General features: G+C 41.9%; 2 protein-coding genes across 6 annotated transcripts in view; one reads left to right on the top strand and one right to left on the bottom strand.

Annotated features, from left to right (window-relative positions):
* Nucleotides 1-13,666, top strand: MOSPD1 (motile sperm domain containing 1). 2 transcript variants are annotated; one of them, XM_017815616.1, is made up of 7 exons: nucleotides 1-92; nucleotides 5,033-5,289; nucleotides 5,473-5,548; nucleotides 8,278-8,504; nucleotides 10,463-10,624; nucleotides 11,201-11,293; nucleotides 12,999-13,666. In XM_017815616.1, exons 2-6 carry the CDS (start codon nucleotides 5,136-5,138, stop codon nucleotides 11,245-11,247), a joined length of 666 nt encoding a protein of 221 aa, XP_017671105.1. In that variant the 5' UTR covers nucleotides 1-92; nucleotides 5,033-5,135; the 3' UTR covers nucleotides 11,248-11,293; nucleotides 12,999-13,666. The 2 variants fall into 2 exon arrangements, with proteins under 2 accessions (XP_017671105.1, XP_017671114.1); XM_017815625.1 differs by lacking the exon at nucleotides 11,201-11,293.
* A 7,107-nt stretch (nucleotides 13,667-20,773) lies between these two features.
* The window catches only part of LOC108497684 (protein FAM122A), a 16,664-nt gene continuing 13,847 nt past the window's right edge, over nucleotides 20,774-23,590 (bottom strand). For all 4 annotated transcript variants that reach the window (XM_017815563.1, XM_017815553.1, XM_017815583.1 and 1 more), the window contains exon 10: nucleotides 20,774-22,933. In XM_017815563.1, coding sequence (XP_017671052.1) covers nucleotides 22,774-22,933 — 160 coding nt within the window. In that variant the 3' untranslated portion in view covers nucleotides 20,774-22,773. The remainder of the gene's footprint in view (nucleotides 22,934-23,590) is intronic.

Genomic DNA, 23,590 nt, shown 5'->3' with positions numbered 1-23,590 from the left:
GCGGCCGGTCGGTCCCGGCAGCCCCAGCGCTGCCCGCAGTGACGGGCGGACAAAGGGGCGCCGCGCCAGCCCCACCGAGCGGCCCCGGGCGGGTGAGTCGGGCTGGGGGGCCACACCGAGCACGGGGCGGGGGCGGCGGAGCCCAGCGAGACCCCCGTCCTGCCTTGTCCTGCGCTGTCCCGTCCCGTCCTGCCCTGTGGCGGGCGGGCGGCCCCGCGGGCCGGGCCTCCTTTCGCTGCCCTCGGCGGCGGCCCCGGGCCCGGCGGGGCCGCGATGGGGAGCGAGGCGGCGGCCGCGCTGCGGGGCCCCGGGCTGGGGCCGCTGCCCCGGGGGTCGCTCCGGGGGGCGGCGGTGCGGGGGAAGGTGCCGGGCAGGGCTGCGGGGCGGGTCCCGCCCCGGGCCGTGCGGGGGTGCCGGGCAGGGCCGGCTGCGGGAGCCGCCGTTACCGCGCAGCTGCCTCAGCCCCGATCGCTGCTGCTGCTCCTCGCTGGAGAACAAAGAGGATCAATTAGGAGTGTGCAATTACCGCCGTGCCCTGCCGGCGGTACGAGCAGATCGGAACGCCTTTTCCCCCCACCGCTCTCCCAGGGAAGAGTGTTTGGCGTTTCGGGGCCACGTCGTGCTAATGGGGCACAAGAGACGTTTGAAAATCAAGCGGTTTAGTGCATTAAACACAGCCTGAAAGTGAGAAAATAGAGGCTAAAGTAAGAAAATAGAGACTAAGGCAGATGTGCCCTTGAAAGTCTTCCCTAGGATTCTTCTGAGCCAGAATGGATCAGAAGCAGTGCACAGCTGTTATTTCATTTTTCACTGCTTTTGCATGCCTTTTAGTTGCGTTTGAATATTTCTTTTTGTTAGTTACCTCTTCAGCGTTTAAAAAAATGGACAGAATAGTGTGGTCCTAATAAATTGTGTTGTCAGTATCAGCATGATTTATGCATCTTTTAGTCATCCATGCTAATAGGTAACGCTCTGAGACTGTTTCATTTTACAGCATCCTGGAGACAGTTACTAATTACATTTCTCATCACCCTATGAAGGGGTAAACAGTAGCAGCTTTGCAAAGTATCAGAGCGGTTCTGCCAGTTCAAATGGGCCCGTCTGCCTACTGAAATCCTTTGCAGAATATGTGCCTTCGTAGATCAGCAAATTGAGGTGAGGTTAACCAACTTGCTCAAGGTCACGGAGTGTCAATGACAGAGTTAGCAGTAATGGAATCCAGCCATCCTGGCTGCTGGGTCTGTTGCTCTCCTGTTGGGTGACTCTCCCAGATAATTGCAGGTAGTTTAAACATTGTTTTGCGTAAGGGCACAGTTGAGGCCTTCAAAACATTTTGGAGAAACAAAATGCTAATGGATGAGCTTCAGTATTTGCATGTATCTCAAAGCGATTGCTCAGCTTGACACAGGAGGGAATTTTGAAGAAGACTTTGGGTTTACTTTGTAAATAGGCGCTCAAAAGGCATCAGTTTTACTGAGTATGTAGTGTAGAAAGGCTCATGTAGATTTAGGGGATAGATCATGAGATGTAACCAAAATAGATTACTCTGTAATTAGACAGTTTTTAAAAGAAGAATTTGGACACAATGACTGTAAAGAGGTTTTCTTCTGAATAAAGTGTTTACCCGATGACATTCTGTAGAGTTATTTGGAGTTGTTAGGAAGAAAAACAACCAACAAATGTGCTGGGAAGCCATGGTGATGAGGCCACTGGAAGTTAAAATGGGAATAAAAAACTTCTTCAACTGGTTTATTTATTCAGCAGGTACTTGTTAAGTAAAAGCAAATCACAATCAGGGTTATTTCCGACCCTGGAGAGAAGTTATGTTTCACTTCGTGTTTTTCTCTGTTGAGTTATATTTATGAAGAAAGGGATTTCAAAGGAAACGCTGGCAGATCTGTACTATTGTGACACCAGCAGTATATATTTAGTAACATCAGGGAGGAAAGATCCTTATTGTGCTGAGAAAATGCCAGTGACAACTGTTTGTCTGGACTTCAGAGAGCACTGGGAAGCGAGCTGGTGTTGCTCAGGTGTTACACACTGGCCTGTGTCCTGTAACCAGCATTACCTTCGACAGATTCCTGCTCCTGCAGGAATGTCATCGGCAGTGCTGGGAGAAGCCCATCTGTGCAGTGCAGGTCACAGAGCTGAGACCACGGATCCAGGGTGGATACAGATTTATGTTGGGCGAGTAATTGTGGTGACTACTGACTGCAAAATTTAGTGGTCACGGTGAGGAAGAGAGGCAGCTGAGTTTCTTTTAAATGAACTGGCTGGGCTACGTGACCTTATTCTGAGAGCTGCTGTGGGGTTAATCTGGGCAGGGAAGTTGTGGTGATACATGTACGTTCTGTAAAAGTGTTCGCAGTTTCTTGTTGATGCAAAAGGTGTGGTGTTATCAAGACTAAACTGTCACGTCTCCCCAGCATGTGTGTGGTTTATAAATCAGTCTTTGGGAAAAGTGCTTTTACTGCTGTCACTTGGTGAGATGTCCCAGCAAGGTGACTTCTAAGCTAAAACTGTTGTCTCAGAAAGGACAAAGGATGCTGGTTGCCTGCTTAGGAATTCAGAAATTTATATCCTGAATGACACTGCTGTGTCAGCAAACATATCTACTCTAGGCCTGAGTTTGCCAGATATTCCTTTTGCCAGTTCAGGCGGTAACTCCTCGTCCAGCCAAGTTAAATAAGAAAAGGAAGCAATAACGGGATATGCTTTTTTAAGATTGGTGGCTTTCCGTGTGCAGGTTGTGGAATCCTGGGAGGTTTGTGCACTGTTTTCAATGGATGTGTGAGAAAAATGAGCCTGTTGATAGGCTTAGTGATCCATTCCTCCACTGATAGTCATTTGTGGGGTTTTGGACACTAAACACTTGCCACTGGCTGAGCTGAAGAAACTGGAGATGTGGTATGAAGCCAGGAATTGGAATGAAGCATGTACAGGGTTTAAATAAAAAACTGAAGCATCAAAATAATATTGATTATTATAAATAATATTTAAAACTTTTATTAAATATTGTCACTTAAGATATGTAGCAGTAGCTTGCTGTTGGTTGTATGGTAGTTTGAAACATTTATTGAGAAAAAAATCCCTTTTGTTAATGCAAAGATTGCCTGTATTTCTGTTACACACAGTGTGCACAGTGTAGATATGTATGAGACCCAAAGATTCCAACCTGCTCTTACTGCATACTGTATTGAGCTAATTTTGGTTAAAAAAAATTAATAATTCTTAATCTTCTACCTATGAGAAGCATCAAAAGAAGTTATTTTGTATTTCTACTTGCTGGTATTTTTTCCACATTAGCTTTTCATATAGTCCTGATATGTTTGAATGGAACAGTGAACCTCACTTTGCAATAGTACATAAAGTTGTTCAAGAAATAATGGTTACACTTGCTGTACAAGAGTTTGTTGATTCTTCTGAAACAAAAGGGATTCACCAAAATTCTAAGAAGCACTCACAAAGCCATTTCTTTTTCTAGTCTTTTCTTAATAAGGTAACAGAACATCAGCTTGGAACCCTATCATTGGGGATTTGTTTTCAGAATATTATTAGTAGCATTTCAGTGAAGTGGAAACAAACTTGTACTCTGAAAAGAAACTGGATCGTGGGGAAAGACATTCCAGTGAGATCCATGAATTTAAATTCTACAGGGATAATTTGCTGTTTTAATAAATAAATAAATACATTTAAAAGCTTAGTTTGTGAATAAGAATCAGAACCTGTAAATCTGATGGTGTGACAGATACACTCTAGTAAACATGTGAACCTGTGTCATGTTTCAAGTATGAAACCTGTATCTGGTGCTTGGAAATGTGATCATCATGATGTTTAGAATGCCTAAATAAGCGTTTGGTTTTGATTGTTCATAATGTTTGGGCTACTCACTTCTGAAAGTTCAGAAACTAAATTTTTTAAGGTGCAACAAAACCAGTTTATTGGACCAGAGAACAGCTGAAATGTACCTTGTTTATAAAGCTTCATTGGAAGTGGAAATGACAGCTAATGAGCCAGTAGGAACTTTTTGTTCTTTTAATATTTTCTGCTGTAAAGTTAAACCTCAAAGGACACCTTCAGTTTGATAATTAACCTACAAGAGCTGCAATAAAATATGACGTTCTTTTGGGGTAGAAGACTTTGTTCTGTCTGTCATGTGTCAAGTCAATGGTATGTGTGCTGAGGAGTTTGGCCTTAATTTTATTTTATGAATTACATTTGGGATTGTTGCTTGATTGGGTCATGGGTTCTGGTTTTAGTTCTGGAATGTCACTCAAAATAAAACAGAACTGTGCGGGTGACAGAGGGAGAATTGCAGTGGTTGTACTTTGGTTGGAGGCAGTGGTGACAGAAAACCTGTTGTCTTTTTTAATCAAACAGTAAATCCCAGATCTGTTTGGTGTTGCTCATCCCAGTTATTTTTCAATTCATTGCATGTAACTACCGTGCAGTTGTAACAGGAGTTTAGTTTAAACAAACCGTGAAGGTGTTCCCCATTCCTTTGTTCTGAGTTTCTGGGATTTGACATACCTGGGTGCCTGGGTGAGCAGATACCTAGGCTGTTATTCCTCATCCGGGGAGGTCATACCTCTGGAGAGGTTTCTGCCTAAACAGTGACTCCTACTTATGTCATGTTTCCTCATTTCTGCTCTGGTTTTTTTTTAAGTGTTGGTGTCCTGAGACACGGGACATAGGATGGAATATCTTTTTGTTATCCCTGTTTGGCTTGTGTTGTAAAGAGCCAGTATAAGCAACCCAAGTCATGGACTGGGACCCCAAATGCTGCCGTGATACACTGAAGAGGTGCTTATCCATTTATTTTATAGCAGTTTGTTAAATAGATGGAAACACAATGCAAATATTTTTTATATATCAGTATTTTTGAAGGAACATAAGTAGAGGTAGATTCATAATCAAACATCACATTTTATATTTTTACATCTTTGTTGACTGCCTCAGTTTATACTAGTATAGACTTATGGAAATAATCTTCTTGCCTTTTCTCTTTTTTTTCCATTTTTTCCTTTAGAATTGCCAAAATGCTTTGGAATTCTTAAACGATTCAAAAACTGAAGTCTCTGAGGATTCAAAATCATAAGAACACAAGAAGCAGCAAGGAGGATTCAGTGCCAATGCAGCAACAAAAAAGACAGCCAGAGTTAGTGGAAGGAAATCTTCCTGTTTTTGTTTTTCCTACAGAACTTATATTTTATGCAGATGACCAGTCGACACACAAGCAGGTGTTGACTCTATATAACCCCTATGAGTTTGCCTTAAAATTCAAAGGTGGGTTTCTTAGGTTAAGTTCTGTTTAAGGGTTAGTTGGTGATCTTGAACAGTCCAATTATAATTCATGTAACAAATCTTATCTGTGACAAAACCAGACTCGTGTCTCTACATGTATCTGTTGATGAAGTTGGTGAGGTATTAATTCATGATTTGTTACTACTCCTGTCCTTTTCGTTGCAGTTCTTTGTACAACCCCAAATAAATATGCGGTGGTTGATGCTACTGGTGCAGTGAAGCCTCAGTGCTGTGTTGATATGTAAGTAAAAGTTGTCTGGGGTTTTTTTCTAATATACAACATTTTATTATCTTCTTTTATTATTTAAGAGGTAGTAAAATGACAGCATGCATATAAAATATAACTTGGATAAAGTTGTAATGTTTTCCTAACCTCCTGTGTACTTGTGGCTGTCTGGTTTTTGCTGTTCTTTCACTCTAGGGCAGAGGTATTACAATATTCTTTAATTTTGTCTTCGGGCATAAATAAATTGCCAGTAAACACATCTTGTAGTGGAGTCTGTAAACCAGCAGTGAGAGGAATGTGAGCCTCCTCTGAGTACCTTTTTGTAAGAAATAACAAGAAAAGCAAGACCCCCAGGGTTGGGATTTCTTTGTGAGAAATACTTGTTTGCAGATTGGCAAAATGGAAATGTATGCAGTTCTGCTGAGCACATTTTCCTGGGCCATGTTTAATTAAGGTACTTTTGCCTACCTTTCACCCTGACCACCCCTCCTGTTCTCAGATCTCTGTGTCTCCCCTTTACTTGCTTCTCCTGTCAGGTCCCAACCCAATAACTGAGAAAATAAGGAGGCTGGTCAAGTGACCACAGTAATGTACAGGGTCTGCAGGCTGCTGTAATCTGGAGTAGAGTAGGTGTATAAGCTAAAATAGACCAACTTTTTTTATCTTGCATTTGCCACATTATTTCTGTGCTGATGTACAGATACAGCTGAAGGAAGTGTGAGGTACCTAAAACAGTAGACTGAGCTTTTTGAATAGAAATTTTCCAAACTGTAAAACACCACCTGGAATCTCTGGCTAACAAATGGCCATATGCAGAAACCCCCACTATTGAATGAACTGTCTTTTGTCAGATAAATAATACCATGCTTGGGGAATGGCTCTTTCCTGTAGACTGTTTTTCTTAGGTGTAATTTGAAAAATTCCAAGGACTCACCAAATAAAAAGGAAGTTTAAAACATGAAACTAAAGAGTTTCAGTGGGCAGGGGCAACAGTGTTAGAAGTGGAACAAAATGGGTCAGAATACACCACTGTATCAGTGAACTATTGTGGTCTTTAGCAGACTTTAACCAAATATAATCAAGCTTGCGTAATTCTTAAACAAATGTCTTTTAATAGATAAAGGAAAATAAGACATACACGTGTTTCAAGGGGATTTTTTTTGTGCAGGAAAACCCCCATCCCATTCCAGTGGTTGCTGTCTCAGGGCAGTGTTTACTGCTAGGATATGAGCAGTACTATGCAAGTGTGGCCATTTGCCAGATAAACAGATATTCTACAGAGCTTCCAATTATGCAATGATCTCTAAAAAGAAACAGGAGAATGTATCTGTTTATGAGGGTCTGCAGAAAATATCTCTGCTTGGCAGCAGATACATGTTCTCCTAGCACGGTGTTATGTAAAGATTCTGTTTAGGTTGGTAGTTGGTACCATGGTACTAAGAGTGGAAACACCAATTTAAAGGAAGTGTTAAAGGAAGAAATCAGTTGATCTGCTGTGCTGATATGCTGAGAGCTCTATGAATTAGGGTTGTCAGAGGGAAAAAGCTTTTTGTTTTAGTGAAGGCAGTTGCCCAGCCAACACTCCAGTTGCTGAAAGGCTGTCATAAGCACACTCATTTGCCTCTGAAGTGACGTAAAACTCGGTATATCACTGCAGCCTTTTCGCTGGGGGGATGACTTGGTCTCTGTTCCTGTGATGAATAGTCTATTCAAACTAGATACCAGTTGCAAGCACTGGCTATGTGCTAATGCTTGTCGATATCTTGATGTGATACAGTTCCTTTAAATGAAGCCTGAAACACAAAAATCCATCCCTTCCTTGAAGCAATTTTGAAACTACTATCCTGTGTTACTAAGGGTACAGTCATTTTTTTCCCTCATGAGATGGCAGCCCTCTTGAAACCAAGTCACTTATTTGTAGGTATTTTTTTCAGATTAGCTATTGTTACCTTAGAAACTTAGAATAACCTTTCACAAGAAACATTTGGAGAAATAATATAAATCCTTATTAACCCTAAGAGCTGATACCATTTTAAACCTAAATGTTCGAGCTTTTTAATGCTAGATACATATTTTCGTGATGAATCACAAATGCAGAGAGGAGGCAGTTGAGCAGAGCTCTGCTCAGAGGTCTATTTTGCCTTTGATCAGTGCTATTTTAAAACTGTGCCTTTTATAGGTTCCAAACATGCTTATAATGGTGAGTTTCTGATTTTAAAAATCCCTAGCTCACTCTTGTCCACTGAAGGAATGAGTTTTTCTTCTGAGAATGTAGAATTGTAAAGCTTTGAGCCTGTTTTCAGCTCAAAAAGCTGAACTTCAGCTTGCCAAACACCTGTCCAAGTATTTGGCAGCCCTACTTTACTTCTTTCCTTTCCTGTCCACTCCAGTCCCCTCATACCTTTTAAAATCGTTGGCCAGCATCAAACAACTTCAATAAATTGATGTTTCATCAGGTGGCAGCTCAGCCTCAGACTGAGGCAAAGCTGGGTTGAGATAAAGAATTAACTGTTCTTTTTGGCCATCCAATTGGAGCTTATTATATATTTGGGAAATATGGAGGGGAGAGTACAGGCAAGATCAAATCTTCAAAATCACTGAGTGATGGAGGAGGTAGTGAGGATCTGGCTTATTGCAGTTTATCTGTGCATGGGGGAAAGAGGACAAACTTAGTGATATAGGATGTGATTCCATACATGCTTCTCATTAGTTGATCTGTTTGAAAATGTTGGTTTTCTCTGCAGTGTGATTCGTCACAGAGATGTTCGGGCTGCTTACTATGGTGTGATAGATAAATTCCGTCTACAAGTGTCTGAGCAGAGCCAGAGGAAAGCATTAGGGAAAAAGGAGATTATTGCTACTCTGCTTCCATCTGCAAAGGAACAACAACAACAAAAGGAAGAGGAGGAAAAACGAATAAAAGAACACCTGGCTGAAAGTGTCTTTTTTGAGCAGACTTTGTGTCAACCAGGTAGCTGAAATCTTTTACCTCGCCTGTCTTCTGAATCAGTTTTCAATAACTCAAGTTACTAGAAAGACTAAAATATTTTTTTAAATATAGGTTAAAATAAATTTGAAAGGAATTCTTTTTACTTACCTGTAAGACTGCTGTCTTTGTCACTGGGGAATGACAGTACCCAAGAACCCAAACTGTGGCTATTCTGTTTGTGCTGCCTTGATCAGTCAAGACCCTTTTCTGCCCTCTGTTTGCATGTCATACCTTGGAGAGAGAATCCTCCCTTCCTCTGGAGCAGGAGTTCTGGTACAGCCAATGGGAATTTATCTGCCAAAGGATGGTAGTTATTTTTTCCCTTGGGCTCTTTCAGAACATATGCCCCTTCTGAGTTTGTTCCAAACCCGTAATCCCCCATTTCCTGATGAGCAGGAAATATTGCCAAAACATCTTCTGAAGTGCTCCTTGTTCTGCACCCTCTCCTTTGTCTGTCCCACAAGAACAGAAGAGCACAGTTGGGAGCTGAAAACTCTGCTCGTTTCATATGTGAGGAAGTAAATCAAGAGTCTTGGGCAAAACCTGGGCCAAACAGTTAAATTGAAGGGGTAGTATAAAAAGTATCGAGTTCTACCTGAATTGAATCTAAACTGATTCTTGACAGCCTATAGTCCTGTTAGTTTTACTGATTTATATTGTTATGTTCTTGTCAGTGTTTAATTTTTCATTACAGCAACAGAAATCAATTCCAGAAAATAGATGAACCTTATTGAGGGTGTTCCTCTTGTTAGAGCCAACCTGTTTCACTACTTATACAGAGTTTGTTGGCTGGTGAAATACCTTTTACTGAAGAAAACCTTGATGATAGATATTAGTAGGATACACGGTTAAAGCAAACCTACAAAGATCTCTGGACTCACAGAACAAAATGTTACTGTGATAGTTGTTCCAGGACAGAGGGTTTGAACAATCTAATACTGGTCTTAGTCCAAGTACTACTTCTCTGCTTAAAAACCTTGTTGACCACATTTTATTGCTTACAGAAAAGCAGTAAACAGAGTGACTGCAGTCTTTACATGTAACCTGCAACCTGGAAATAACAGATTTATGGAATTGAAATAGAACACATATTGCTGGTCACTGAGGATATAAAAAAATGATAAAAACATTGGCTAATTTCCAGTGGGACTTAAGGATTTGGTTGGAGGTATTCAGTTAACATGTTAACAGCTCTTTTCAAAGATGACACAGTGGGCCTTTGAGCAGGTTCCAGCTGTTGAAGTGCAGCGCAATAAAGGGTATGAAGGACTCTTTATTGTCTGTGGTTTGCATTTCCTTATTCTGGTGATAGTGGATGTCAGAGTGGTTCACTCTCACGGTTTTTAAAGGAAGGTTCAAATTTTACTGATTTGTGGCATCTATACTGGTTCTGTTGGGTGCAGCCCGTGAATCCTCTAAAGAAAGAAGGGGAACTCATCTGGCCCAAGAACCTGTGCTCTTGCTGTAGCCAAGTTTTGCTCAGGAGGTGTAAGCAGTTACCTGCCTGTGCAGCTCTTTTGGGTGATCTTTCCTAATTGATTACTAATCACTGAAGGAACATATGAAGGAGTGCAGTGAGGATGCATGGGGAAACGTCAGGCATTGCTGAGACACCCATCTGTCCTGAGTGTGTGTATATATAGCTATAGCTATAGTATAGCTGGGCCTGGCAGGCTCTGCTCCTCCAGAAGGGAGTGGTTTGGGAAGTCATGTGAAAACAAGTCCCAGCATCAGAACAGGGAGCAGCCTCCCTCACTGCAAAATGCAGAAGGTTTAGAAGGGTGGGTTTAAGAGTCATTTTCCACCCCCTCCGAACTGCAAAGGGAAAGGAAGAATCTCAGGGTATTGCAGCTCCAATGCACTGCAAACGTTTTTGCAGAATATTTAATGTTTATCTTGGTCAGATGTTCCTTACAGTTGGTACTGTCTTGCCTTCTCAGAAAACAGAACTGCCTCGTCGGGACCTAGTTTACTAACAGTCTTCCTGGGAGTAGTGTGTGTCGCAGCACTAATGCTACCTACATCGGGGGAAATGGAATCCCTGGTGCCTCTCTACCTCCACTTAAGTGTGAATCAAAAGTTAGTAGCTGCTTATGTTTTAGGTGAGTACTTTGGGTTTTGTAAATGTTTTCTTGCAAATTCTGTGAGTCTGGAAAACTTCATCTGTGTTCGCCAGTGGCTTCAGGAAGCTGGATGGAGACAAAGCACCACATGACATTTTGTTTTGCATCCCCATCTTAATTTGCAGCCATGGTGACAGCAGGGTGAATGTAAGTGTTTTAGAGCAGATTTGAGTCAATACTTATTACACACAGGCTTCTACATGTTAATTTTACCTTCATTTGATGATGGGCCAACCACGGTCATCTGCCAACAAAACGGAATGGAACGTCCTGTTTCTTATTCTTGTATTGCAGTAGTTACTCTATTGCAGAACGTAGGGCTCTTGTGTTACTGTGTTTCTCCCTCTAGCCCCAGTGAGCTGGTTTGTAAGGCCCAATTCTCACTGCCTTCTTGATAAGCAGTTGAAGTGTGTAGCAGTAAGTTACTGTAAATCCTTTCTAAGAGACCACTACCATCCACAGTTCTTCCTGATTTGTAACTTAACTCCTACATTAGCAAGCATAGGTAAGTTGCACATTTCATTTATTATGACTATTTCTCTATAACTATTTCAGATTTGAAGAACAGTCACACTAAGCTCAATTCTCCTGTCCAGAAATGAGGATTTAAAGGAAACGAGCTAGGCAGCTTCAAACTGATAGCTAGAGGTGAGGTAGTGATGGGGAAAGGTGCAAGTTCTTGATGGTTCATGCACAGTCAGCTGACTCACAGGTCAATCTGCTGAAGCAGTTTGAAATCTCACTTGTGGCTCTTTGCCCAAGCTGATGCTGATGGACTCTCAGATCAGGACCTTATGGTAATCCTCACTCTGCTTTTGTCTCGGCTTTTGAAAATTACTCCAGGTTCTGCTGGTGCCAACTGCAGTATTAAACCATGTGACTTTATACATTTGCAACAACTGAACCTGTTTCTTGATTCCCTATGAAGTTTTGACAGGTTTTGCTTCCTTTGGTGGCAGTATTTTTAGCGTTCATGGACAGATTTTTTTGTGTGCAACTCTTGCTTGTGTAGGAAGTCAATTATTCTTGAGAAGATGAAACCACTTTCTTCCACAAGGAAGTACAACTGGATTGTAGAGCATTTAATTGAAAAGGGTTGTTATACCACACCAGCTGGGCTATATGACATTTGAGAAGTATTTGATTTACAGAAATTAGTTAAACCCTTTACTGCCTGAAAGTCCCTGTGCAAGTGGTACAGGCTTTCCTGCAAGCACCCTCCAGAAGCCTCTGTTGTTACTCTGCAATGATGGAATTAATCCAAATTAAGGCCTCCAGCAGTTGTGGTAGCACTGGTTGTCTGAGCCAGTATAGACCTTGAGAAATAGCTGAACTGTAATTCCTCTTTAATGGATAAATTGCTGATCTGATGGAAGGCAGCATTACAGCTCTGTTCTGTCATGCTTCACAGTCTTCACAGTCTCATAAAGTAAATAATTTAAATCACTATGTAGTGGCAGGAGAGTAAAATAGTCTCAGAAATGTCTTTATTCATGGTGAGATCTGTAGGCTTTAGCTGAGTTCTCTGCAGTGAAAGGCCCTTACATTGACATCATCTGAGCCTGCAAGAAAGTGAGATTGCCCAAGAACTGATAAATTATTATTGTGATGTTACATAAGGTTGGAATTCAAGGAGCCTTAATGTTCTTCCCTTGCCTTGTGCAATATAACCCATGGCTAAGAACTTGCAGATTTGTACTTTTTCCTGTATCAGCACATAATTAAAATGAACTTTTCGGTGTGCCATGAGTAGGTTTATTAGTCCCACATTTCCTGCTTACTTCTGGTTTTAATTGTTTTTAACCTCTATCAGAGCAGGGGTTTTTTTCCTCCCTCTTTAAAGGTCACAACAAAGAGTCTGTTGAAAGCTCTCTCTGCAGACTGACAAGGAAGCTTAACATCTTTGTGTAAAACTAGTCTTTGATCAGTTATTCTGCACAGAGCAGAAAAAAAGCCTTGGAGCCTTCAACTAATCTGCCTTACTGATGATTCAGCATTTGAATGACACTGCCCATAACTGGCCCCCATGAAAATTGGGGTTTGGGTTCTACTGTTACACTTACCTAAGTCAAAATCTCAGTGTTAAGACTTTCCAGTAGCGAGATCAGTAATTGATTGGAGTATTTATAGCTTCTTTAACATTCAGTGATTAGATAAACTGCACTTCAGTGTTGGATTTTGACTACATCAAAACTTGGAGCAATACTTCCAATATTTAAGTGTATGTATAAATGCATTCTGCATGTATTTACACACTTTTACATTGTATTCTGGGCTGTGACAGGGTAAACTGTATTTTAAATGTTTTATTCAGTGAAATTGAAGTGTTTATTTCTTCATTCTTGTCTTTCAGGTCTCATCACCATGGTTATTTTGAGAACATGAGCAGTGAGTTCATAGGATGTCAAACACCTTACTGTATATTCACATCATGAATGTGGACTGCCTTTTACTCCCATTTGGCTCATTAAGATGCTAGCAAAACTGTTCAGTGATTTAAGATACCTTCAGAAGTGTAATATATTTTAACTGTGTATAATAAACGAAAGACTCAAAGCACTTTGCGGTGCTTCTGTAACAGACAGCTATGAAATGTTCAGTGATACCTGTGAAAATAATTTGAAAAACTTTTATATCTACGCCTACTGTAAAAAATCCTTATTAAAGCAACATTTGTTATTTTTAGTCTATGTTCACATCAGTGCGTGATCACTATAAAAGCAAACTGTCTTCTGTAAAACGTTCACTTGGTTTGTGGTTGTACCTGCCAAGGCTGGCACATAACACTTCTGTATACAGACCAGAGGGGTCAGAGTCATGACTGGTCATTGAAGAAAATTAAAAGTTCCATCAGTGAAACTATGAAATAAACCATGAATTTTAGGTGAAGAAGTAATTCTCAAATTTCTTACTTCATCATTACCAATATATCACTGAGTGCTCGTTTTCTTACTTGGGGAAATAATTTCTGCAAGAGCCATTTTGTATCATAATTGTAGACAATAAAAACAAGTTCTGTAATCAGATCCATTCATTTCTTAGGCATGCATGGAAGTGACATTAACAGAAGTTGTACTCACCCTGCACACTAATACAAAATTCACCATTTTTTCTATTTTAGAGACCAAACTAAGTATAGCAGCAAAGGCATTTCTCTACACAGTCCTTACCCCCACAGCTACCACAGGGACTTCTTTTCTATCAGAAACTCCTGCTCAAATACCAGTTTCATATTTGAGGTGAACATTTATCTTGTTTCATATAACAAGTATTTCCCTTGGTTTGACATTTCATTGTTGAGATGTTAATTTTAAAAGGGCAGCTATTCTTGCATTTGAATCATACACACAAATCTTTGTTCATAAGAAGTCTATAGAATATGCTCTGATACAAATAAAAAATTTGGAAATGAAACCCTTCACCCCTGCATGTTATGGGTCCCTTTTCTGCCTACGCATGGAAGTACAAACAAACCATGGAAAAAGCTGTTTCTTTTAAAAAAAGGAGAAAGAAAAGTTGAATTCAAGTTGTTATTCACTACATTTTGACTTATATCAGTAAGTCTTTAAAGGGCAATAAAATGTTACTTTAGTTTGATTCTCGGAAGAACTGAGATTGTGTCATGAATCAGTATCAGATGATAAAGTCAATCATTAACATTCACTAAAAAAGACCCCAAAATTGTTCTTAACTGGCTGAGTAGGTCAAGTCCCAGAGCCTGCTGCAGGCACAGCTCTTGTCTCCAACACTGAGCTCATGGTTGGGTCTATTTTCCTGCCACTGCAGGGCTGTATTCTTGTAGCTCCACTGTTCTTCAGTATCTCCACTGTTAATTCTGATTTTCACAAGGTAGTTTAACCTGATGTTGCTTGGGGAAGGGAGAGGGATTTGAACAGAAGTTGGGGAGATAAAACTGCTGTGTGGTACCTTATCTTAGCACCCAAAAGCCAGGCTAAACATTTAATTGTGCCCAAGCTGATTAAAAAAGCCCAACACAAACCCGCTTTTTTCCCCCCCATATCTGGGCATTCCAGTCATGGGCCAGGATCATGTTTTGCCAGGCACTTGGAGAAGTACAGAAGAGACAATTTCACCTACAGGAGCTCAGAGTCACTGTAACCAGGTCTGACACTTGCAGCTGCCTCAGTCCTGCAGGACAGCAGGTGCCTGGGGAAGGGAGATCACAGGACATGGACCCAGACTGCCAGTGTTTGTTTTCAAGGAATCTAAAGAGAAACGATTGGTTTAGAAAAACACTTTGACCAAAGAAATCAGTAACAAAAAGTAATCATCAACCAAATAGACTAAAACATTGGACGACTACTTTGTCAAGGGCAAGCAAGGAGCAATACACAGATAAAAAAAGATTAAATGCACAGTGTAACTCAGCAGATGCTGATAAAACTGGTGCCTGGGCGAAATAAGGATGACAAGTGTGAATTCTGACTTCTTTCTGCTTCAGGGAGGTTGCAGCACACTGCGGAATCACTGATTTATCAACAGTGTTGGAAAACGAGATCTGAGGACAGTTTGAGTTCAGCACTGTGAGGGGGAATATATCAAATCATATTACATCATGGTCACAGAGGGGCACTAGTAAAAATTTACCAGGTGGATACACAGGATTTTTAAGATATTTCCTGATTTTATATATATGTGTATATATATATATATGTGCATGCATACACCTCTAATACTTACTTAACAGGGGCTCAGAAAACACTGAATGCCTTTGGAAATAAGACCCAAGACAGCGAATATGCCTCCTAGAAACAGCAGGAAAAACAGTTAAGTGTTCACGTCATTTCCCATTCCTGACTCCTAACACAAACAAACAGTCATTTCCTTGCAATGGACAAGTATTTTCAGCAGACAGTTGGGAGGGCTTTGAGATCATCCAGCAGAAACAATCCTCGTGTTTACCCAGCACTTGCCGTGGCACCGATATCTCAAACGAGCCGTGCTGGCAGCAGGAAATGGGAGCCCTGCCGAGATCGCTTTCGGGAGCGTCACTCCCAGTCGCTGTAGGCTTGGTACATGATCTTCTCGAGGTGTTTGCACTTGTCTGGATCAGAAAATGCTTAAACGACCCTGTTTTCTCTAGAGGAGAAACTTGAAACTGCAGTAAACGTGTGTTGCTGTTTCAGAGCTCCAGGGACAGATGGGGCTCTCAGGGAATCGGTTCATTCCACCAGGGATCGCAGGCGATGGAGCCCCTGAGACGGAAGAGTGGGTCCAGTGCCCTCACATGGCAACCACCTGGAAACAGATCAGGCCCTGCAAAGGGAAATGCTGGGCTGCTGCTGCCACGCCTCAAAACATGCCCCGGGAAGACAACAGGGCGTGCTGTCAGATGGGAACAGTCACTGGTGCTGTGGAAATAGCTCCACAGGGGCATTTCCAGCAGCTCCAAGAGGAGCCCATGTGCCTTCAACAACAAAGCAGAGAAATCCTTCCTGCAATCAAGTAGTTAAGAATTGTCAAAGCCAATCGTATGTTATTTCATCGTATGTTCCTATGCAAGAAGTATCTGATAACCAACAAGCCTAAACTGGAAAGAGGCTGCCAAATAGGTTTGGCAATAAATCACCACATTTTAGTCCTCATTTGTCAACGTACATTTAAGATACCTCACTTTCCATGTAACAGCTTTCCTTATAAATGCCAAGTTCCACCATCCCTTTCTTTTGTCATGAATCTCCTACTTCAGACTTACATTTATTGGTAATCCACCTCACTGGAAGGGCAAAGCTACAGAAGGGAGCTTGCCTGAGCCAGTAAAACAGTTCCAGGAATGTTTTGTTTACAGGAAAGAGAGCTCTCAGGTGCCAAGTGATATATGCTTCAGAGGGCCCATGGTGATCCAGGGCAACATCAAGTTTAAGGACCAGGAGGTTTTTGAAAAACCCTTGTACAGGAGGTCTTAAAAACACCTCAAACCTTGAATCACCTTCTCTGTCAGGTGGGAGTTTGAGTTCTCGGGTCAGCTCAGGTGCTTTGCCCTCTGACCTTGCATGAGACCCTTTGGGCAGAAAAAAGAAGGGAACAAAGCCATACAAAGCATGTGGGGCTGAGCAATCCTGGTATTGATCCTCCTGCCAGCTGCGTACAGAGAGAGGGGCTGAGTGGCTGTAGAAAACAAGTTCCCTCCTGTGTCCTGTGGAACAGGGCACTCACCTGTTCACAGCAGTGCAGGGAAGGCACCATCTCTCTCTAGAGCTGGAGGAGAAACATCGGAAGCTAATGGTGCTGCAGTCTTCCCTGCAGGAATAACGTGCTGCCTGAGGAAATTAAATTAAGACTGAAACCACTGAAGGAGAGTGAAGTACATTGTTGCCAGCAGCACATCACTCACTTGTTACTGCTGCACAGAAGCTGGTGAGGATTGGGAAACCACTGCTACACCATCAGCAAGAGCCATTTACAGATAACGACTGTGTAAATGAAAGGAGCCCAGAGGACAAGTGTATCCTCAGAAAGGAGTGCTGGGGGAATGAACACAGGCGGGCGACACAGCATAACAACTAAAGCCGAGTAAGGGGATACACTCACTTTTGGGTCTATTTTTGTCTTCTATAGAAGCTCTCCACTGTACACTAACGAGCTGTTTACTTTGGATAATGAACTGTAGCTAATGCCCATCAGCTCTTGAAAATTTGCAAAGCTGTATAACCATGCTGACAACATAATGTGGAATTACGTGCAGGCAAAGTAACTGCACTGGCCTTCGAAACAGCAGAGACTCTGAAAAGGAGTAATTTAAGCAAGAGCACAACCATGATTACAGGCACAATCAAAGCAATGAGTGACCTCCTCACTGTCAGGAAAAAGACTGGTAAGAAGGTCTACCTGACAAACAGACTCCCTGTAATGGAATGTAAATCCATGTTTCCAATTTAAAAAAAAAATAAAATTAGCAATAAAATTTACAATAGCAAAACATTGTTTACAATAGCAAAATGAGAGTTTTCTTCTCTAGAAAACTGCAGACACACGGCTTGAGTAGGAACATCAACACATTAGGCAAGGCTGTGCTTTGACAAACAAGAAACCACCATCAAGAGACAAATAAAACTGCAGTAAAGCTCTGGAATCCCGAGTACCATCAACATCACCAAACCCATTAGCGCCTTTCCCTCAGGAATCTGCCAGGAATCTCCAAAATCGAAACCGACTGCTGAAGTGAATGCACTTTGAAATGAAAGGATGTTGATGTATTTTTAGCAGGAAGCTTCTCGCAGCGATTTCAGTGCCAGCTTTATTTAAACCAGCTTGAAAGACAACACAGTACCTGATTTCTGTGCCACAAACCCCGATGTGTGCTATGCACCTAGTTTTGATTCTTCTCCACACAAGGGCAAAAAGTAACCAGGAGAGCCACGTTTCCAAAGATTAGTACCTGCAGCGAAACCTGCTCCCTCTTCAGCAGCTTTTCCTCCTTAGGCTGACATGCAGCAAAATTCTAAACATTTACATACAATTGTTTATCATGGAAGGAAATCTTAAATAATAAGCATTTTCCTAGGCTCTCATGAAGCAAGTAAAAGATGAAGAAACTAAACCACCAGAAGAATTTTAAATTTGATAAATGCCGGATTTGTCTGAGGAATCTTCATGGCACTGGGGATGTCTCACCAGTTCCTTGAGAGACACAGGGAAGCCAGCACAAAGGCATGTAGAGGCCTTGTTTGGTTTTCGTTTAAATGCACTCAACTCCTCCCCCCTTCTGAAAGTTCTGTTCCTGAGCCAGCTACTGAAAGTCAAACAAGGTTATTCTCCTTCAGTGGTTTATTTTTTCCCCTCCTCTCTCTCTCTCATGCTTCTACCACAAAACCCCAACAGGGGAAGCAATCTCGCCCCTCCAGGATGTGCACAGGGTCTGGGGCTGTGGGATGCAGGGTGTCTGTGTCTGCTTGGAGTGCTCTGTGACTCTGGAGCAAGGCCTGGGCTGACTGGCAACTTGTCTCCAGATTGTCAAACAAGGATGCTCACACCAGACACAAAGAAATGGGAAGGCTCCACTGTACAGGTAAAAAGATCACCCAAGACATATCCTTAGGAAACAAACCTGAGGTGACAATTGTTTGCATCCAGTTATTGAAAAGGACTCTTGCCAAGGACTCCTCTTTGTGTCAGTAAGGTTTTAATTACTGTACTGTAGCTGTAAACATTCAATTGCATTTACAAATATTTTAACTTGTTGCTTCCAGGAGAAGAGGGATCAACTTAAACTCCATCTGCCAGTTGGTGATGAGAAAGGTTGCTTAAAACAGGATAGAAAGAGCTCAGAGTTTAATTATGACTCCTGAAGTTCTCTATTTTAAGTAAGTGAGTTACGACTCCGACATATGCAAGAATACAACAGCATAAAGTGAACATTTCTGAAATGATGACTGCCAAGGGAGGCACAAGCTGTTCTCAAGCTCATGGAGTGCCAGAGGCCCCTCCTGCCTTCAGTCACTTCACTGGCAAATCTTTGCACAATAGCAGGGCTGGACTCACAAACACAGCACTGACATGGAACCACAACACACAGCTATAAATCAGTCTCACCAGACTTTGGAGACCTGTTCAGTTTGTACGGGTTGGTGATTATTTACACTCAAGTTTTCTGAAAAAAGCTGAAAAGAAATGAATTGGGATTAAGTTCACACTGACCTCAGGAGGACTGTGGGCAGCTGTTCAGCTGAGCATTCAGGTCACCCACCTTGCTGACAGCTCACAGGAGACCCTGTAAGTCAGCCTGGCTGAGGCACAGACTCATTCTCCTGGCATTCGTGCCTCTCTCCCGGTGTGAAGTATCTCCCTCTGCTAAATGCAGTAACCACCGAAGCGCTCATTCCAAAAATACAGCCCCCTGAGCACTGGCACCGTTACCAACCTTCCCTCAGCAACTGTGTCACTGCAGAGAAGGTGGAAGCAAGAAAAACATCCATCAGTTGTCAGGGAAGACACAGCAGCCCAAGACCCGATTTAACTGCCAACAAATCCTACAGGATAGTTTTCAACCAGAGCAATCAAGTGCCAAACACAAGTGTGACTTTGGAAGGGGCCATTAGTGGCAGAATCCTAGAGAGAAGCAGCTGTGTGCCCCAAAAGGGCTGCAGAATAAAGAAATTTATATATAATTATATAATTTTATATATATATGATCACAATACTTTCAATATGGCCCGAGCTGAAAAAGTTGCTCATTTCTTCTCAGAAGAAGACAAAAGGACAGACACTTGTCACAAACTCAGCTCAGTTAAGGGACACCACATGCAACAGCCCTATGACAGTGACACAGATTCAAGCAAAGCTTTGGCATTCATTGGTCATGAGGAAATGAGGAGTTACTAAAACAGAGGCAATACCAACAGCATGAGTTACTACTTGAGTACTGGGTTGATTATGCACATTGTATGACACCCTGATTCCCTGAATTCAGATACATATCTTGCAGGATAATTTATTTTAAAAATTTAACATTTAATTTCAATGGGAAAAAAAACCCTATACATGTCTCCTGACTCCAGGGCACGAAACTGCAGCTTCTTGGTGACGTGGAATCAAAACATTGAGATGTTTTTCCATAAGTTGAAAGCAACTTCTGTTTTGCAAAAGCAGGGAAAGGAATGGATCCAAATAAATAACTATTTCTCTCCAACAACATTAATTGGCCCAGAGGTGTGGACTCTCCATCCCTGGAAGTGTTCGAGCCCAGGTTGGATGGGGCTCTGAGCAACCTGGTCCAGTGGAAGGTGTTCCTGCCCATGGCACAGGGTTGGAATGAGATGATCTTTAAGGTCCCTTCCAACCCAAACCATTCTGTGATTCTATAATTAACTGCCCTACTAAGGCAAACCACAGACTCCCCACTTCCTCCCAGGAGTTAAGACCCTCAGTATTTTCCAGCAGAGTAGCTTTTGTCTTCCAAAGGACTTCACCATAACTTCCTCTAGGTATAAACTCAGGAGAGTGTAGCTATTGAAGTATTTTGAAAATGTTTGGGTTTATTCTCCTTTATCCCAAGGGTTGTCACAGACCTGTAAGACAGCATGGCACTAGGTAAACAGGTAAGTGCTGCAGATTTTAAGGCAAACTTAAATGTAAACTAGACTGGGTGGAAGTAAATTACAACAGATATTCTGATTTTAAAAGAAAGCATTTAATCCCAGATGAACAAAAAAGAATATGGTTATCTAACAAAGTGCAGAAACAGTAAAACACATTTACTTTTCCATTTATTGGCACTTATTTGAAAAATAGCATAAATATTCAACAGAGAAGAGACAAGTTGACCCACACGCAGCTATGAAACCCCTCCACTGATGAATCTTTTAACAAAGACTCGAAGAGACACCAGGAGGTTCATTCTTAAGAAATAAGCAAGATTTTTTTAAAAAAGAGTCTTGCTCTCACCACAGAAGAGTGAACGCACAGCAACTCTTTGGCACATACCTGAAATTGCAAAACCAAACTTTGCCTTGTCAGACAAACAGACACCAACCCTCACGTGTCCGTCTGCACGGGGACAAAGGGCAGCTGGACTCAGAGAGGAACTGCAACCAGCAAGGGGATATTACAATAATTTAAGAGGAATGATATCAGAAGTAAACCATGTCGTATCTTCCTAGAACAGCGTCAGACTATTAAATACATTCTATTTTCTCTCTACAATAAGGACACAGGGAGACGGGTCATTGGCCCTCAGGTCGCCGGGTCTTTGCGCTCCAAGTCATCCACTTCTGCTTTGGATGGCTGCTGTCAATCAAAGCTTCACCCATGTGAATCTTTCACAGCAGAGTTCAGGGCAGGTTTTTCTCCTACTTGAGGACGTTTCCATACTTTTCTTGCTTTATGACACACTACAAAGATTTAGTGTTTAAAAATAAAACATTTTGCTTCATTATAAACCTCTCTGAAGAGAGGGTTTGGAACCACATAGCACAGACATGTACAAATGGGGACTCAGCTGGGGAAGTCTGGATGCACAGCAGGAGCCCAAAACCCAAATGAGGTTGCCACTGGAAGATCTCTATAGACAGCTGTCTGTAGGGGGGCCTGCATATTTTTCCTCCTGTTTGGGGAATCTCAGAGTTGAGATCAAGATGCCTCAACACACTGACTTTCCAAACATCTCAGATTACCAGATTCTAGCTTCCAATTAGCATCTGAAGTTTTCAACAGCAGAAAGGACTTGATGTCATTGTTTGACGAAGTGACATCAGGAGATTAAACACAGATTAAACAGGTTTGATCTCCTCAGCCTGTAAAAAGACATTCAAGATTTCTCACTGTATCTGTCCAACACAAGTCATATATGAGGACAAATACTGACTGTTAAAATAATGCATTTCTGAAGTACTAAATACTAAAGCCTCAGGATTTAATGTTTTGTTCCAAATATTACCACTACTTTTCCCTATTAAAAGACCTTTAACAGAGCATCTACCACTGCAATACATCATCTAAATGGGGAAGAAAATAATACAAAACCCCAGAAGAATGTTCCACACCTAATTTAGATTTAGTCAAAACAGCAGTCATATAAAATCCAACATATAAATTTAAGTTGACAATTCACCAACTTCTTCTTTGGACATCCATCGGAACATAGGATTGATTAAGAGCCAATCATAACAATTCCCCCCACCCCAGTATTCCCCCTTACATATGAAGAACTAAAAAATATAAATATCTAACACTCTGGGAATAAAAACAATTAGTAAGCTGATTCATTGGTTTCAGACTGAGGACAAATGTGACAGTTATCTGCTCCTACACAAGCACCACATTATATGAGGGAGGACACTGGCTGCTGGCAAGCCAAGTCTTCCACAAGCAGGATGCACATCCAGCCTTTGTAACTCATACCAAGGAGACAATATCCATGGCAAATCCACATCCTGCTGGCTGATGTGAACATCCAATGGGTCTGCAACCCAAATGCTTGCTGTTAATTTAGTAAATGTCATACAAATCACTAGAAACATGAATTCCTCCTCAAGGAACTACTCTGGAAGTTTTCTAGAAATAATGACATTCCTGGAAGTTCCTATGAGGAACAGAATCGGTTACACACAACAGAAAGTCTTGGTGATATCCAGCCTGTTTCCTGGTGTCCATCAGCAGACTCCTGCTCCTCAGTTAATGGGTAACTTGGCTGTAAGATCTACTGGTAAAAAGGGGGATCTGGAGTCAGAGAGCGAGACTGGAGAGTCTGTGCTGGTGCCAACTTCTGCTGGGGAGTCACAGGAGGAGCCGGCACTGCTCCTGTTGTCATCGAGGGCGTGTGAGGACAGACTGAAAACAGAGCAACATCAGGACGTGAGAAACGAGGCACTGGGGAGTCCCAATACCAGCTCCACTCATTATAAAGCCCTTTCAAACACACACATACACATCTCTGAAGGAGCAGTAAAGCCCCATGATCTGAGATCCATCTGCAACCCCACACCTTGCAGTCACTTCCAGACAGACATGGAACGCTCTGCCCGTTTCTTCCTTTGCTCACCCAGAAATGGGGCACAGATTGGAAGACCTGGGCTGAGCAATCCCCTGCCAGCTTTACCCCATCCCCAGGGCCTTGGACCAGCACACAGCCAGGGGTCTTTTCTGCCAGGAGAGACGACAATAATAAACTGCACATACTCCACTGTACTGCAGATCTCACAGGACACAAATTTGTAACTATAGTGATCTATCATCAGTGACAGCAGCAAAGTGATTTTTTAAAAATTATCATCTCCTAAACCAAGATGAAGCAATTGAATCCACACTGCTATGCCTACTGTGAACAGGGTGTGCAAAAAGGTGTTTTTGAAGTACCTTTAAAACATCTCTTTTGCTACTGCTACTGCAGTGTGCTCAAAGCTTGTGCACAGTTTGTACATCAGCTGAGAGGCAAAAAGTACAAAAGTACTGTGAATAACCCTCTCTTGATAGTTGTGTGGGCACACC

This window comes from Lepidothrix coronata, unplaced genomic scaffold (genome assembly GCF_001604755.1).
Source record: "Lepidothrix coronata isolate B3197 unplaced genomic scaffold, Lepidothrix_coronata-1.0 Scaffold2, whole genome shotgun sequence".
In the NCBI taxonomy this organism is placed as follows: Eukaryota; Metazoa; Chordata; class Aves; order Passeriformes; family Pipridae; genus Lepidothrix; species Lepidothrix coronata.
Note: the sequence above shows the minus strand (reverse complement) of the source record. Positions and strands in the feature narration are given on the sequence as shown.